The sequence below is a fragment of the Danio rerio genome, chromosome 7 (assembly GCF_052040795.2).
Source record: "Danio rerio strain M-AB ecotype USA chromosome 7, GRCz13ab, whole genome shotgun sequence".
NCBI classification, from domain to species: Eukaryota; Metazoa; Chordata; class Actinopteri; order Cypriniformes; family Danionidae; genus Danio; species Danio rerio.
Genome location: NC_141027.1, coordinates 3,541,490 through 3,559,646, shown reverse-complemented (window position 1 = coordinate 3,559,646; position 18,157 = coordinate 3,541,490). Strand labels below are relative to the sequence as shown.

The window sequence follows — 18,157 nt, the reverse complement described above, 5'->3', positions numbered from 1 at the left end:
ACTGAAGTGTACAGAAACAGGAAGAAGAGTGCGGGAGGAAGAGTGTAGGAAAGGGGTAGTGCTCACCAGTATCCCCCTCTTCACTGGTGAGGCTTGGCGTTTGAGTGGGCAGGCTACAGCAAAATGTCCAGGCTTCCCACAGTAAAGGCAGAGTCCCTGGACGAAGCGTTGCTGTCTCTGCAGTGGGGTAAGACGAAGACGCCCTACTTGCATGGGCTCCGGATCCATTGGAGCAGAACCAGATGCTTCTGCAGCCAAGACTGGACGGGGATCCTCCACTCTCCATGGGGGGCGAACCGTTAGACGTTGACGATGACGATGGAGACGTCCCTCAATCCGCAGGCCCATGTTAATTAGGTCATCAAGGTCCTGGGGAAGATCCTGTGTGGCCAGCTCGTCCTGAATGTCATCCTGTAACCCGGCGCGGAACATAGACCTACACGCGCCCTTGTTCCAGTCACAGGATGCCGCCAGAGTCTTGAAGGCGATGGCATATTCAGTAACGGATTGTCCTGCCTGGTGTAGACGTGCCAGCTGGTCCGCTGCTTCCTGGCCCCGGACTGATTGGTTAAATAATCTTACCATCTCTTGGCGAAAGTCTTCAAACGAAGCACAGCAAGGGGCTCTAGTCTCCCACACTGACGTTCCCCAGTCTCGAGCTTTACCGGTGAGGAGGGTCAATACAAACGCCACTTTAGATTCCTCAGATACATAAGTGCGTGGTTGTAAGGTGAAAACCACTGCACACTGAGACAAAAAGGCTCTACAGGAATTAGGGTCTCCGTTGTAGGGTGGAGGGTTGTTGCAACGGGGTTCCGGATCATGATGACGGAGAAGACCCCCCTGGGCTGCCTCATGCTGTAGGTCCTGGACGAGTGCAGTTAGCTCTGCCACTTGATTGGCCAGGAATTCCACCTCCCTGGTGGTGTTGGTTAATCTAGCCTCATGCTGGCCTAAGAGTGCACCCTGCTGGGTGACTGCGGTTCTGACCGTGTCTGAACCTGCTGCGTCCATTCTCTGGTCAGATCGTACTGTCAGGAATGGGACTGGAAGGACACAAATGCAGGTTCAAATTAAAGATTTTAATGAACAGCAAAGCCAGTAGTCAGGGTCACAAAATAACAGCCAAAAAAATAACACAAAAATCCAAAAAGATCAAACAAATAGTCTTTAGGACCTCCTCCGTTACCGGGTATGTAAAGAGAAAAATAAAAATTTCCGAGGGGGAAAAACAGTCTCTCGGCCAGTGGCGCGCTGCACACAAGGGGAAAAAACAACAAAAAACGGCCGGGGTTAAGACAGCAAAAAATATATTGAGAAAAGAATGTCCTTACAAACTCCTCCGGTAGAGGGCGCACTATGGCCCGGCTGTTTTAGATGTGACCGACAAGAGTGAGCGAGGGAGAGGGGAAGCCGGACGGCAGGTGATGTCGGAGAACTCAGTGCGGAGGGGATGACGGTGCCTGAGAACAGAGGGATATGAGCCAAAAGGGAACACACACAAGAAGGACAGAGCGCTAGAAGCTAGATGACGGCCAGGCGAAACACAACTGGAAGGGATAACACCAACCAACACGACAGGACTAGAGAGACAACCCGGAAGACAGTTACACGGACTGACACACAACGATCTGACACAGGATGACACACAAGAGGGAACTAAATAGGGGAAGGAACATAACTGAATCCAGGTGAGACCAATTAAATCATGATAATAGTAAAAGGTAACAAGGGGGAGGGAGGAATATACGTTGAGCACAAGGTGACAGACCAAAACAAAACATCCACGCGTGCTAATGACATGACAACATAAACAAAGGCGGCGTGATCAAACCAGGGGTGTGACAGTTTGCTTTAGTGTAATGTTGCTTTTTTGAGCTGAGCTGATTGTGTAGTGTTTGCTGTTGTGTAGTTTTTGCTGTGTTTACCCTGTTTGCTTTAGTGTAGTGTTGTGTCGCTGTTTTTGAGCTGAGCTGATTGTGTGTGGTGTTTGCTGTTGTGTAGTGTTTGCTGTGTTTCCACTGTTTGTTTTAGTGTTGTGTCGCTCTTTTTGAGCTGTGCTGATACAGGTTTGCTGTTGGTTGTTTTTGTCTTGTTTGATTTAGTTGTGCTGTGTTTGCTGTTTTTTTAATGTTTAGAGTTTCTGTGTTTTGTGTTTGCTGATTATAAGTTGTTAGTTTTGCAGTGTTTCCTGGGACTGATGTTTCTGCATATAGGTAAAGTTGGTTTTATTTTCACACATTCGTTCAGTGACACACTCCTTATGCTGTTGACCACGGCACTTTGAATATTTGGTCTGAAATATCCTGCAAGTGTGACTTGAAAAAAAAAGACATCAGCACTATTTATTTAATTAATACTTTTATGAAATTATATTATTAAAGAGAAAGTCCGGATGTTTGAATATAAAACCAACTTTACCTCTTGTTTCAGCAGTGTTTTTGTCCTGTGTTTGGTGTTTTCCTGGTTGCTGTTTCTGCTGTGTGTTTCCTTTATTACTTTGATTTTTGCTTGGCTTTTTCAGTATTGTGTTTTGCTGTGATAGTGTTTTCAGTGTTTCCTTTTTCCCTGTTTTTGCAGTGTTTGATTTTGTGTTTGGTGCTTTCCTGATTTTGCTGTTTTGCAGTGTTTGGCGTCTCTTCAGTGTTCGCTTCTATTGCTGTGTTTGCTGTTTTAATGTGTGACATATTTGCAGTGTTTGCTTTATTTCAAATGTTTGCTGTTTCTTTAGTGTTTGCTTTTATTGCTGTGTTTGCTGTTTAAAGGTGTGATATATTTGCAAGGTTTGCTTTATTCCAGTGTTGGCTGCAGTGTTTGATTTGTTGAGGTAATGTTGGTTCCCCTTCGGGGGGAACTTCAGCACTATAAGTGGATTTGATTGTAAAATCCACGCATTGGGAGGTTCGGTTCAGAAGCTACTCGTCTGAAAGAGTATTGAACGGGCCAATTAAGAATGAATTGGCAGCGCAAGCCTGCGCAGGTGAGCGGCATAAGCAATCAACTGAGTATATAAGCTCACCTGGCGCCAGCAGACGCTATCCTTTTCGCTTCAGAGACTTTCTGATCGAGTCGATGAGGGTTCCTCCTGCTGTGACCAGCGATTCTGAGCGAACGAGAGCATTCTCCCGGTCCAGAGTGTGTACACGCAGTGGCAGACGGTCGAGCTGGGTTTCTCCCTTGCCTGGCGTTCTTTGGGTCCGGTCCTCCAGAGCGGTGCGTATAAAGTTGCAAACTTCACAGAAAGAGCAACACAGTCGTGCAGCACGTCCTTATCAGGACGGCGCTCCGACTGTGCGTTTCTGGATGCGGTGGTTTCCTGTCCTCGGATGATGGGCGCGGGCACTGTGTTACATGTCTGGGGGTCCAGCATGTTAATGCGCTGCTCGCGGGCAGTTCATGTCGTCATTGCGATGCCATGACTGTTGCGCAAGATCGCGGTTAGCCTTTGCAAAAAGGCGAACCACCCCAGTTGTCCCCTGCTCTGCAGCGGGCACTCGGGCAGATCTGAGGGTTTCAGCGAGAGATAATCCGTCGCCCACGGGCCCGCGGACCTCCCGCTCCTCTAAGCGCTCCATCCAAGCTTCGGGCGGAGGAAGCGATCCGTCTAACAGATGGTAGCCCTTACGCCCGATGACACCGGAGACCAGATGTCCACCGCGGCATCGGAGGGTGGGCTTTCATTGTCCGATGATGATCCAGACCCACTCGCCCCCTTCGGGCTGGTGAGCGCTGTCACTACGGATCCTGAAACGGACATGTTAGCCGTGCTTTCCCGGGCTGCTTCGGCCGTGGGTTGGAGATGGTTTATCCCCCAGCTCCGCGGCCGGACCGACTAGAGGGGCGTTCCCTTCTTCCCGGAGGTGCACAGTAGGCTCACGCGGTCTTGTAAAGCACTTTTTTCTGCTCGTGCTGCGTGTTCCTCCACCCTAACCACTCTTGACGGTGAAACAGCCAGGGGGTATGTGGCGATTCCTCAGGTTGAGTGCGCGATGGCGGTAAATCCGCGCGGCGCCTCTTCTTGGCGGGGTCCGCCTCGTCTCCCATCCAAAGCCTGTAAGTTATCTACCTCCCTCGGAGCTAGAGCTTACATAGCTGCGGGCCAGGCTGCTTCCGCCTTGCATGCGATAGCCACCTACCAGCGCTACCAAGCGCAGGCGCTGGCCGAGCTGCACGAGGGTGGGTCCAACCCAGGCTTACGAGCTTCGCACCGCCGCCGACTTAGCTCTTCGGACTACTGAGTCCGCTGCGTGTGCGTTGGGGAGGACGATGTCCACATTAGTGGTCCAGGAGCGCCACCCCTGGCTGATATGCGCAAAGTCGACAAAGTCCGCTTTCTTGACTTCCCCATATACCCAGCCAGGTTCGGCGACACTGTCTGTGAATTCACCCAGGAATTCAAGGCGGTGAGAGAGCAGTTGGTGGGTGATGTCTTATCGGCGGTCCGTAGCCCGCTCCGCCCGCCGTGCCATTCATACCTGCTCCTCGCCGAAGGCGCCCGCCTACGAGAGCTGCTCCGCCCCCGCACACGCCTAAGGCGAAGCGAGCGCGTCGTGCACCTCGGAAGCAGGCAGCCCCCCTGCCCAGAACGCCGCTAAGTCCGGCAACGGACCGCGAAGCGCCCCTGGGACAGGCCATCTGGAGAAGAGGGAACTTGCTCTTTCCCCGCTGGAGGGCGGGGCCCCATTTCCAACGGCACTTTTTACTGCCATGAAAACATTATGAAAGGGCACTTTTCACTCCCCAGATGTGACAGCCCGAAATCTGCCAGTCTGGGACGCTATGCTTTCTAGCTTGCAGATTCGGTGCGTTTCGCCAGTGGCTCACGAGCGCTGGGAGGACGGTCTCCTTTCTCCCACCCCTCGAGCCTCCCCTCCGGAGCTCGGGTTTGGAGTGAGAGCAAATATCTCACCTCCAGCTTTTCCGTGGGACCCGCGAGCTTCCCGGATCAGCACACCCACTCCGCGCTGCCCCACTGCTGGTACGTCAGCGATTGTAGCGATGAGTCCATTAGCGAGAGCTCTGCCTGCCTGGTTAGCGCGGGCCAGCTCTTCGCGGTGGCTCATACGCACAATCAGACTCGGCTATGCGATTCAGTTCGCGAAACGGCCCCCCAAGTCACGGGTGTGTATTCACCAGGGTCAGCCCCCTGTCCGCCCCTGTCTTGCGAGAGGAGATTGCTGTCCTCCTGGCGAAGGATGCAATCGAGCCGCTCCCTCCAGCCGAGATGGAGAGCGGGTTTTACAGCCCACGCTTCATCGTGCCCAAAAAGAGCGGTGGGTCACGGCCAATCCTAGATCTGCGCGTTTTGAACCGCTGCCTGCACAAGCTGCCGTTCAGAATGCTCACGCAGAAGCGCATCCTCCGGTGCGTTCGTCCTCTGGGTTGGTCTGCAGCATTAGACCTGATGGACGCGTATTTCCATGTCTCCACTCTTCCTCGCCACCGACAGTTTCTGCGGTTTGCGTTTGAAGGTCGAGCTTGGCAATACAAAGCCCTCCCCTTCGGGCTCTCTCTGTCTCCGCGGGTCCTCACCAAGCCCGCGGAGGGTGCCTCAGCGCCCCTTCGGCTCGCGGGCATCTGCATACTCAATTTCTTTACGACTGGCTGAATTGCCCTCTCTTTTGATTATGCACAGAGTTGATTATGCACAGAGACAAAGTGCTCTGGCACTTCCACCTGTGGGGGTTTCAGGTCAACCGAGAAAAGAGCAAACTCGCCCCCGTGCAGAGGATCTCTTCTCTCGGGCTGGAGCTGGACTCGGTCACCATGGCAGCGCGCCTCTCCGGAGAGCGCGCTCAGCTGATGCTGTACTGTCTGAGAGAGCTCGACAGTAAAATAGTGGTCCCACTGAAACAATTTCAGAGGCTCCTGGGGCATATGGCATCCGCAGCCGCTTCATGCCGCTCGGATTATTCTATATGAGACCACTTCAGCACTGGCTTCACGATCGAGTCCCCAGACGCGCATGGCACGCGCGCGCACACCGAGTCTCTGTTACTGCGCTGTGTCGCCGCGCCCTCAGCCCTTGGAGCGACCCCTCGTTCCTACAGGCCTGGGTGTCTCTAGAACAGGCGTCCAGTCTTGTTGTCGTTTCAGCAGACGCTTCCAACACGGGCTGGGGGGCTGTGCGTTGCGGGCATGCGGCTGCGGACCTGTGGAAAGGTACCCAGTTGCATTGGCATATCGCCTGGAGCTGTTGGCAGTGTTCCCCGCTCTCCACCGTTTTTTTCCGGTGTTGGAGCGGCAACAAGTGCTGGTCAGGACGGACAGTACGGCGGCGGTGGCGTATATCAGCCGTATAGGGGGTATGCGCTCTCGCCGCATGTCTCAGCTCGCCCGCCGTCTGCTCCTCTGGAGTCACCCGCGGCTGAAATCGCTGCACGCCATTCATATTCAGGCAAGCTCAACCGTGCAGCCGATGCGCTCTCACGGCAGCCTTGCGTCCTGGAGAATGGAGACTCCACCCCGAGTCTGTTCAGCTGATATGGGCGCGATTCGGGGAAGCCCAGATCGATCTGTTGCTTCCCCCGAGATCGCTCATTGCCAGTTGTTCTTTCCCTGACCGAGTGCTCTCGGCACGGATGCACTGGCTTACAGCTGGCCTCGGGGCACGCGCAATACGCGTTTCCCCCAGTGAGCCTGCTCGCGCAGTTACTGTGCATGGTCAGGGAGGACGAGGAACAGGTTGCTGGTTGCGCCCCTCTGGCTCAACCGGACCTGGATGTCAGAGCTCTCCCTCGCGATAGCCCTCCCCTGGCAGTCCCTTCGAGAGAGCACCTACTCTCTCAGGGACAGGGCACCACCTGGCACCCTCGCCGATCTTTGAAGAGATTTTTAGACGCGAGGAAGACTTAGGTAACCTCCGATTGCGGTGGCTAATACCGTCACTCGGGCTAGAGCCCCCTCCCCGAGCGCGCCTATGCCCTGACGTGAAGTCTATTCACTGAATGGTGTGTCTCTCGCTGAGAAGACCCCCGTAATTTGCCAGATCAGCGTTGTGCTTTCTTTACGCCGAGAGAAGTTGGAGAGCAGGCTGTCGCCCTCCACACTCAAGGTTACGTGGCTGCCATCTCCGCTCTCATAACGCGGTGGCTGGCAGCACCGTGGGAACGCATAACCTCATCATCCGGTTCCTCAGGGGCGTTAAGCGAATTAATCCACCCCGCCCCCTCTCATGCCCTCTTAGGATCTCGCAGATCCCTTCGATCCTCGACTCAGTATATTTCTGTCCCTGAGGACAGCTCTGCTGGTCGCGTTGATATCGATTAGAGGGTCGGGGACCCGGAGGCATTTTTCGGTCAGTGACTCGTGCCTGTAATTGGGCTGGCTTCTCTCACGTATGAGACCCCGCCCGCGATATGTGCCCAAGGTTCCTACCACTCCGTTTTAATACGAGGTAGTGAGCCTGCAAGCGCTGCCCTCGGAGGAGGCAGACCCAGCCCTTATTTATTGTCCAGTTCGCGTTTTGCGTATTATCCGGACCGCACTCAGAGTTTAGATCATCTGAGCAGCTCTTCGTCTGTTATAGCGGTCGGCAGCAGGGAAGTGCCGTACCGAAATAAGTTCCCACTAGATTGTGGATGCCTTTCTTTCACTATCAGAGCCGAGATGAGCCGCGTCCCCCGAGAGCGTGTGCGCACTCCACTCGGAGCTTCGCATCCTCTCGAGCGCGCGCACGCGGCGCCCCTCTAACAGACATCTGTAGAGCTGCGGGCTGGGTGACACCCAACACATTTGCAAGGTTTTACAATCTGCGAGTGGAGCCGGTTTCCTCAAGGGTATTAGGTAACCCTTGGTGATTGAGGAAACAATTCGGTAGGGTGTTGAAACACGCTTGCTGCGCCATTTTCCCTAACACGGAGATACGTGCGCCTTTTTATCTGTCAGTAAAGTTCCCCGTCAGGTGAGCCCTGCAGATTCCTCCGTGGCCCCCAGCACTGACTCAGCGGAGGAGTCACTTGCTGGCCCACTACGTTGTAGGTCTGCCCGCTGGTCAGCCCGCGTTTTGGGTAAAGGTGCCTGCTATGCGTGGTCCCCACTAGGCGATCCCATATGCTTATTCAGCCACGGTTAAGTCCCCCCCCCCTGGGCGGACCCGTGTCTTCCCTCCCCGCTAACCACTCTTTTGCTATGCGTACTCCCCCTTTTTAGGGCTAGTCCATATGTAAATTCTGCCATCTATCCCCCCTTGGGTAACGGATGGCCTCCGCAGCGTCCTCCCTATCGGGATTGCACGCTTCCCAACGTACTGTCGTATTTTCCTAGAATTATCTAGATGCTCACGACTTCCCAAAAAATATATATAAATCCGTAAAACTTCTGTTGAAGTAGGATAAATTAGGGCCAGGGACACGTTGGAGGACCGCGCCCCCCATGATGTGGGTGCGTCACGCTTGCTTGACTATCTCCTCATCGGGGGTGTTGGTAAGGTGCAGTCATTATGGCGCTTTCAATGGGCTCCCAATGCGTGGATTTTACAATCAAATCCACTTATAGTGCTGAAGTTCCCCCCGAAGGGGAACGTTCGAGGTTACTAAAGTAACCCTTCGTTCCCCGAGGAGGGGAACGGAAGCACTATACTCCGTCGCCATAATGACTGTCCCTTAGCTGTTGAAAGTCTCTTCAGCTTAAAAAGGATAGCGTCTGCTGGCGCCAGGTGAGCTTATATACTCAGTTGATTGCTTATGCCGCTCACCTGCGCAGGCTTGCGCTGCCAATTCATTCTTAATTGGCCCGTTCAATACTCTTTCAGACGAGTAGCTTCTGAACCGAACCTCCCAATGCGTGGATTTTACAATCAAATCCACTTATAGTGCTTCCGTTCCCCTCCTCGGGGAACGAAGGGTTACTTTAGTAACCTCGAACGTTTTATATTCACACATTTGGGCTTTCTCCCTAATAATATCATTTCAGAAAATAATTATTTGCAAATTCTGAATGGAGAAATCATATTAGCAGCCAATGACTATCAAAGTACACCATTATTCACAGTCAAATAAATAGTGCTGATGTTATTTTGAAGTCATACTTTCATGCAATTTAAAACCCAATATTCAATGTAGCATGGTCAACAATAGGCTATATGGAGTGTGTCACAGGTTGTCAGTGAACGAATGTCTGAATATAAAACCAACTTTACTATATAGCGTTTGATGTGTTCAGTTTTTGAAGTGTTGTTGTTTTGTGTATTTGAAGTTGTTTAATTTTGTAGCATTAGCTGCTTTTGCGGTGTTCTGTCTATTTGCTTTTTTCACTGTTTGGTTTATTCATTGTTTGCTATTTTGCATTATTTTAGTGTGTTTGCCGTTTTGGCAGATTGTGTAGTGTTTACTGTATTTTATTAGTTGTTTTTACAGGGATTGGTGAATCATGCAATGTTCACTTTTTCTAGAGAGTTTTTTCAGGTCTTTCCAATAATATCCAGCTGCAGGCCCGCAGAACCACACACGTTTTAGGCACACACAATCTAGGACACACTATTTAGGCAAACCATACATGGTAACTAACTCTTTAGCATTATCGCCACCTATTAAATTTCACAAATATGGTTTCCTATTTCAGTCATTATTTTTATTATTTTATCGTTAGGATCATTTTAACATCTCTGCAGTTTCTGAACTCAAATTATGTAAATAAAAATAATTGGTTAAAGACACTTATGACTTTATTCATGTGTCCACATACACAAAGAAAATATTATAGACTGTCTAATTTTTGTATCAAGTGTAACAAACTAATTCAAGCTCTTAATATTATCATGCTTGGTTAAAATCACTTTGTTGTAAAATATAAAAAGCAATCAATAATATGTCACTTTAAAATGAATTATCCTACATAGTTAATCAACTGATTATCTTAACTGATTATAAGTTTATATATAAACTACTGTCTTTTACTAAACCGTCAAAGCTGTTTTATATATGTATATATGTTTATATATGTTTTATATATGTTTTATATATATATATATATATATATATATATATATATATATATATATATATATATATATATATATATATATATATATATATCTGGGTTCAAGCTTTTCTTTGGCCTAAGGTTTCTGGGTCTCTGGGGTTACTGCTTTCTTGGAGGGTTTTCTGCTTGGGTCTCTTTCTTAGGTCTTAAGTTTCTCTTTATGTCTTAACTTAGTTTCTGTGCTTCCGAGGTGTGGCCTCGGGCACATGCTTTATAAGGATTGTTTGTATTCTCCCTTCAGGGCCAGGTTAACCAATCAGAAATTAACTTCCCTGAGACATGCTTTATGACTCTTTGTTTAGAAGTATAGGAACTTGCATAGGTCAGGGATGGCCAACCCTGTTCCTGGAGAGTCACCTTCCTGCAGATTTCAGTTGCAACCCATATCAAACACACCTGCCTAATATTATCACGTGGTCTTCAGGTCCTAAATAATTGGTTCAGGTGTGTTTGATATGGGTAGCAACTGAAATCTGCAGGAAGGTGGCTCTCCAGGAACAGGGTTGGCCACCCCTGGCATAGGTATTTAGATGTTAACTGAGGCAGAAATGTTCAAGTTTCTTAAAATGTTAATATGTTGCACTCGTGTTAAAATAAAATGTTAACAATCGTTCAGCACACCAAATTAGCTTCAAAAGGACTCTTTTGATGAGCTGTTTATAAGCTTGTTTAGCTGCGGTAAAGTTAAACATTGAGTGCAGAAGTATTAAAACCTTGATAGTAATACAGGAGCAAGAGAAACGTTGCAATGCACATGTATACACATAAAGAGAGAAAAAAAGTTTACATTAAAATATCAGTCTTAAGCAAGAAGCTTATAGAAGTTCTGACCATGTCTCTGTCCAGTGCTGTTGGCACATTCCTTTGGGTCATAAATACCTTAGAATCAGATTAAAACTGACCATTTAGTCTTTTCCTGGGCAGAAGTTGGTGGTGTATTGGCAGACGCATTTGTTGAATAAAAGCAAAATAATTATGTGTCTGATGGGCCATATTCATTACACTGATATTCCACCCATAACATTGAAAATAGCATTTATCGGCCGATATCGATAAGGCCGACCAATACATTGTGTATCCATTATTTACATTATATATATATATATATATATATATATATATATATATATATATATATATATATATATATATATATATATATATATTAGGGATACACGATAGACAGACAGATAGATAGATAGATAGATAGATAGATAGATAGATAGATAGATAGATAGATAGATAGATAGATAGATAGATAGATAGATAGATAGATAGATAGATAGATAGATAGATAGATAGATAGATTTGACGACTAGTACAGTTTTGGAATATTGTTAGATTTTTGAAAATTTGATTATTGAAATATGTTATTTAAAAAACAAATTCTTGAGCACATTCAAATGAACACACTTCCATAGAACAATGGAAAAAACTACGGAGGAAGTGAAATGACAAAGGTCTTTGTTAAATAAAATAAACAAATGCTGTGTCTTGCTGAATGACAAATGAGAGCCGATAATCACATAGTCTAAAGCTGCAGAACGTAACTTCAGACTGAGGACAGAAACACGTCACCTCTGAGGTAAAAACTACTCACATCTATATTATTTAATGATATCACACTGATGATGATACACACTTCTGATATCTGTTGATATTCTTATTAATTATTTACTCCACATTCATGTTTTACCTGCTGCAAAGTTTTACTCCAAGTTGGGTTGATTATCTATATTTTTCTTCCTCAGAAATGGCTCAAACTTTATATTTCACTCTTCTCATTGGTGAGTGTTTTTGTAGTTTTATTTATGGTTTAAACAGTTTGGAAAAGCATTACAGCAAAGTGTCTCTTTCACAGCTCTCTGCTCCATATCTGAATGTGTTCAGCGTCAGTATCACTTTATAAATGAGAAGAAGACTTGGACTGAAGCTCAGAGATACTGCAGAGAGAATTACACAGATCTGGCTACCGTTGACAACATGAACGACATGATCCAGCTGGTAAAGACTGTGAATAATGGAGGTTTTCAGAATATCTGGATTGGTCTTCAGAGGGCGAGTGTTTATACGTGGCATTGGTCTTCAGGTGATACTGTGCTCTTTCTGAACTGGGCATCTGGACAACCAGCTGGCAGTGAAAACTGTACCTATATGAGTAATGGACAGTGGACTGTCGAGCCATGTAATATGACTTTATCCTTCATCTGCTACAACAGTGAGTACAAACCTCAAACTTTCATTGAAGAAAACTTCAATAAGAAATGTACATGTGACAGTAGTAAACCATCTAAATTATTATAAATGAAAAACAAAAACAGTTCAATTCAATTATTTGTAATGTTGGACCAGATATATTGTTCATGTTTCACTTGCATCAGTGGAGCTTCTCTTCAGTTGATCTGCCTTTAACTGTAACATTTTAACTAAACTGAACAGAATCAGTTTAATTTTACTTGAACTATTTCAGCATTCTACATTACTCTTCTGCCTGCCTGATATGCTGGCATGTTGCAAAATCTGAAATTGACACAATCTACATTGTAAATAGAGGTATTTACCAGCATGGACCACACCACCCATTGGGGCAGTTTGTATTGAGGAAGATGAAGGGATGAAAGGAATTGTGTAGGATGAAAGGCGATGCTGGAGGGATGGTAAGGTAACCGTGAGGTGAAGAGAAATAGAAGTAATAGAATAATAGATGAGAAGGATTGAGCATCCTACGATGCTGCCCAGGGAATCAGATTGGGGGTAGCTTCTTTTTAATGCTTTGGAAGAGTGATTAGCACACACAGTTCAACCTAGGAGGTATAAGAAGGTTATAATGATTGTAAGGAAAACAAGGAAATAGTGAGAGGGAGAGAGGGAGGGTGGGTTCGTGAGAATGAGATGAATAGTGCCAGAGGGCTGATCTGCCTTAAATAGTTTTGGGAGTAGGTGACTGGATACGGAGGCAAAGTGGGGTGTGGTCCTGCTCCAGTACCTCTGTTAGCAAGTTAACTCCATTTCATCAGCAAGGACCAGTCTTTATTGTGTAGGATGACGGTATGAAAGGAATTGTGTAGGATGTATGGATGAAAAGCAATGCAGGAGGGATGGTAAGGTAACAGTGGGGTGAAGGGAACTAGAAGTAATAGAATAATTACTAAATAGAATAACAGGCAGTCTTAATTTTGGATGAAGGGATGAAAGGGATTGTGTAGAATGTAGGGAAGAAAGTGGATGGTAGGGAAACAGTGGTAAGAAGAATAATGGAAGTTAAAGAATAACCGAGTATGTAGGTTAATTAGGCATCCTACGATGCTACCCAGAGACTCAAAGTGTAGGGGTAACTTCTCTGTATTATTTTGGTGGAGTGATAAGGTCCCCAAAAGTTTGATGAGAGCTAAGGGTTGGCTTGGGCTTGGCATAAGACAGAGGTTCATGGAGATGTAGCAATATGCTTGTGATGAACTAGATACGAATATCCTGGTATTTAGTCAGGGATCATAGACAGCCACGTGCACACATAGGGCTCAACCTGTGCACATGCCCTTTTTAGTCTTGCATAGATAGTGCCCTTCCAAAATGATCAAAAGTGCCCCCGCGACGCGACACACCCTCGGTCCCGCCCTTCAGTAGGCGCATGACAACACCGCTCTTGAGTACGCACGCGACAACACCGCTCTTGAGTACGCGCGCGACAACACCTCTCTTGAGTACGCGCGCGACAACACCGCTCTTGAGTATGCGCGCGACAACACCGCTCTTGAGTACGCGCGCGACAACACCGCTCTTGAGAACGCGCGCGACAACACGGCTGATCAGAACGTGCGCGACAACACCGCTCTTGAGTACGTGCGCGACAACACCGATCTTGAGTACGCGCGCAACAACACAGCTGATCAGAACGCGCGCGACAACACCGCTCTTTAGTACGCGCGCGACAACAGCCCCCCCCCCCCCCCCACCTTTTTTTTCCAAATAATTTATCGTGCACATGCCCTATGCACGGGCCTGATCATAGATCTTGTCTGCCAGCTGAGGTTGAGTCTCTGATGCAGGAATAATGTATTGAAAGATGTTTCTGAGATGTTCTGCAGATGCAGAGGATTTGGTAAAGTGCTTGATGAACTGGAACCTTGTGGTCGTAGTAAAAATTTATGAGCTTTAAAGCATTTTAATCTGGTTAAGATAGCTAAGAGCATGCTAGGTGGAAGACTGGATTGGTATTAGCCTCATAGGAAACGGAGGAAGACAACTTCTTAATCTTTCACGAATTCCGCTCCTCTTGCCAATTACTTGAAAAGAACCATTGGAGGAAGGTCTGATCTCTGAAGGAGGAATTAGCATCTGTTCGCAGCTTGATTTAAACCTTTACATTTGTGGATCTCCTTACTTCAGGGCGCAGCAATACTGGCATTGTGGCTGGTGTATTTTGGGAAATTTTCTTACCACTTGGTTTCGAGTGTGGTCCTGAAAAATCTTCATTTGAAGGACTATTCACCTCTTCCCCTTAGCACCCTATGCCTTCAAACTAAAGAGAATTGGGACAGCCCTTCCGCTTGACATGAACACGCAAAACGATGAGAAAGGGGAAGGGCTAAGGCAGGGGTGGCCAACCCTGTTCCTGGAGAGCCACCTTCCTGCAGATTTCAGTTGCTACCCATATCAAACACACCTGAACCAATTATTTAGGACCTGAAGACCACATGATAATTACAGGCAGGTGTGTTTGATAAGGGTTGCAACTGAATTCTGCAGAAAGGTGGCTCTCCAGGAACAGGGTTGGCCACCCCTAGGCTAAGGGGTAGAATTGGGATTGGGCCTTAAGAGTGAGAGAGAGTTTAATATGTGATATTTTATGTGTGTCTAATTCTGTATTTAAACTTTTTTTGTGGGGCCATTTTGGCCAGGACCCCTTGGTAGAAGAGATGCATATCTCAATTGGAAATTCTTGGTAAAATAAAGGATAAATAAAGGAAGAGGTGGTACGGTGCCCTATACAATCTGGGATGGGTGTTTGCGTCGGAAAAGTGGATGGGTAATATGGGGAAGGGTTGAGGAAGAGGTTAAGTAAATCTGGAAATGGCCAGAATGAGTCAAGTCTCTGGAGGCACTGGCTGTGGTATTTGACTAAATGGATAGTAGTGACTATGAGAGATGACAGGAGCCATATGACTATGGCCCAATCCCAATTCTATTTTTGTACCCCTACCCTTCCCTTGGTTGGCTCTTAAAACCAAGTGTAAAGGGGAAGGACTTCAAAATTTCCCGCTAAGAAACAGGACAGCACTACAGCACCTGCACACATCAACATATGTCATCGTGATCTCTTGCTTCATATGAGATTAGATGATCGCGACTGCTGTTTTTATTCCAATCCTGTCATTTTGGCTGGTGTATTCTGGGAAATTTTCTTACCTGTTGGTTTCAAGTGTGTGTTTTTTTTTTTTCAAAAATGAATAAAATAATGTTTCCATTTTATTGTTTTAAAGTGAGCACAGGACTGGTGTTTGTCAATCAGACGATGAACTGGAGAGACGCTCAGAGTTACTGCAGACAGAATCACACTGATCTGGTCAGTGTGAGGAACCAGAATGAGAATCAACAGCTGGAGAAGTTCATTAATGACAGAAACTCATCTGGATCTGCAGTCTGGATCGGTCTGTTCAGAGACACATGGCAGTGGTCAGATCAGAGCAACTCCTCATTCAGATACTGGGATACCATTGAACCAAACAATGATAAAGGTTGTGAAGACTGCACAGTGATCAATAAGTACGCTCAGAGACGATGGAATGACATTCCTTGTGGCTTGACATTTTCTTTTGTGTGTCATGAAGGTGAGCAGATCCTCCAAACATCATCAGCCCCAGATCTCTTAAAGTTGACTCTACATGTCTGACATGTCTAATTCCTCCACAGTGTTTGTTCTGCATGTTGTTGTTGATCAGTCTCTCTCTAGTTTCTGCTTTGTTTTGTGTCCAGATAAACTGATAGTGATCCAGCAGAATCTGTCGTGGTCTGAAGCTCTGAGATACTGCAGACAGAATCATGTGGATCTGGTCTCGGTTCAGTCAGTGGAGATGCAGCGTCGTGTGATGAACGTGGTTAAACTGGCGTCTACTGAGGCGGTGTGGTTGGGTTTACACAACTACTGCAGCATGAACATGTGGCTCTGGCTGAGTGGAGACATGGTGTGCTATCAGAACTGGGCTCCAGGGAACGGCAGCACACCGGAAAACTGCAAACTGGAGAACAGAAAAGGAGCAGTTCAGTCTGGAGGAGATCAGACCTGGATCAGCCTTCCTGAATCTCACAGACTCAACTTCATCTGCACTAACTACTGAGAGTGAAAAAGATGTGTTTGTGTGTTTACTCACTTCCACTGTGTTTTTAATGAGTTAATCTGCTATATGTGCTTTAATAGCCAAGGGTTTTACTTCTGTATTTTATCTATCATGAAATAATATGTTCTTAACAACAATGTTTTAACATCAATGTTTAAGATTAAGGTTTAAGGTTCTTCAGTTTAGAATTCTTTAGATGTGATGTGTGTGTTTTCAGTGTGTTTTCTAGATCTGCTGGTGTTTGGTCTCTCTGTTTTGCTGAATGTGATTCTGTGAGCAGCAGATCTTCAGTAAATCATGATTTGTGTTTCAGCTGAATGAAATCTGCTTTATTCAGAAAGGCAGAAGAGAAGTTTGGGTATAAAATGTGATTGATCCTAAATCCTGAAATAAACAGAACATCAGATGAAATAAACTGATCTACAGTCAGTATTTTTGTCTCCTGTTTATTTGCTAATGTCTCTCCAGCATCACAGTAATCAGAAAATTAAGTGTAGTGCATATATTAAAGTGTGTTTAACTGTTGATTGTTTGGCTCAGATTTAGTATGGAAATTTCAGCTTCCTGGAATGAATGTTTCTGCAGGGATAATGGTATTTATTGTAACGCCTCCTGCTGGTTTCCATTTCCAGGCGTTGTATTTTAATGAACTCCTCCTATGGATTTTATCAGATCAACACCAAAATTGGGTTTTGTCATCTAAAGGCCTTGGTGATGTTATATTGCGAGATCTACAGTTTTCGTTGAAGGGCATGTCCGTGGCGACGTCGTAAACTTTGATGTTTCACCACGAAACAGGAGGTTGTTATTACTCAGGCATGCTATGTCTGATCTGCCTCAAAATGCATGTTTGAGTCCTGACCGGAACATGTTGACATGCCAATATGCAGTTACAGTTATAGTGCCACCTGCTGGCAACAGGGAATTGCATGTTTCATATTGTTAGAAACTCCTCCTACAAACCAGATCAGATCGAATTCTTGTTTCATTAGTTTAGTCCAAAGGCCTTTGTGATGTTAAATTATGAAGATCTAGAGTTTTCACCTAAGCGTGTGTCCATGGCAGGCTGACAACTTTCAGTGTATCACCATGGAAGAGAAAGTACTTAGCTATAACTCAACCAGACAATGTCTGATCTACTTGAAGATTCACATCTTCGATAAGATTCCTCTCCTGAAGACTTCTACATGCCAATATTAAGTCACAGTCATAGCGCCACCTGCTGACTGAAGGAAGTTTGGCGCCTTAGTATTAGCCCCTTTAAGCTAACTTTTTTTTCCCTCAATAGTCTACAGAACAATCCATCATTATACAATAACTTGCCTAATTACCCTAACCTGCCTAGTTACCCTAATTAACCTAGTTAATCCTTTAATCACTTTAAGCTGTATAAAAGTGTCTTGAAAAATATCTTATTAGAAATGAGTTATTAAAACTATTATGTTGAGAAATGTGTTGAAAAAAAACTTCTTTCCGTTAAACAGAAATTGGGGGAAAAAATAAACGGGGGCTAATAATTCAGACAGGCTAATCATTCTGACTTTAACTGTATATCAGCTTAAATTAATATCATTCACTGTTCTCTGTCATCCTAAGGCTACAGAACAGCGGTGACCCCGTGTGCAGGGTCTGTTTTATTGCTACTTGCAGCTTTAATCTGCAATCTTCGAAAGCGGTTTAACATTTTTTATTTTATTTTTTGCATGCACAGTTTATATAGCCTGTCAATTAGATTATTTATGACTTGTTCTAGAATTACAGGTACATTTCATGCATTTTTTTTTATTCATTTTCCTTAAACCTGAATACTATACATTAAATATGGCTGGCTGCTTCTTTGG

General features: G+C 46.0%; 2 protein-coding genes and 1 long non-coding RNA gene across 3 annotated transcripts in view; all 3 read left to right on the top strand.

Moving 5' to 3' along the window:
• Positions 1–18,157, top strand: part of LOC147842925 (uncharacterized) — a 959,952-nt gene that overhangs the window by 657,770 nt on the left and 284,025 nt on the right. The window lies entirely within an intron of this gene.
• The window catches only part of si:dkey-88n24.9, a 203,030-nt gene that overhangs the window by 8,628 nt on the left and 176,245 nt on the right, over positions 1–18,157 (top strand).
• si:dkey-88n24.8 lies at positions 11,728–16,331 on the top strand. The gene is given in 4 exon segments (NM_001030093.1): positions 11,728–11,772; positions 11,843–12,199; positions 15,462–15,809; positions 15,955–16,331. Coding segments are annotated over 3 exon segments (945 nt in total). The 5' UTR covers positions 11,728–11,772; positions 11,843–11,964; the 3' UTR covers positions 16,317–16,331.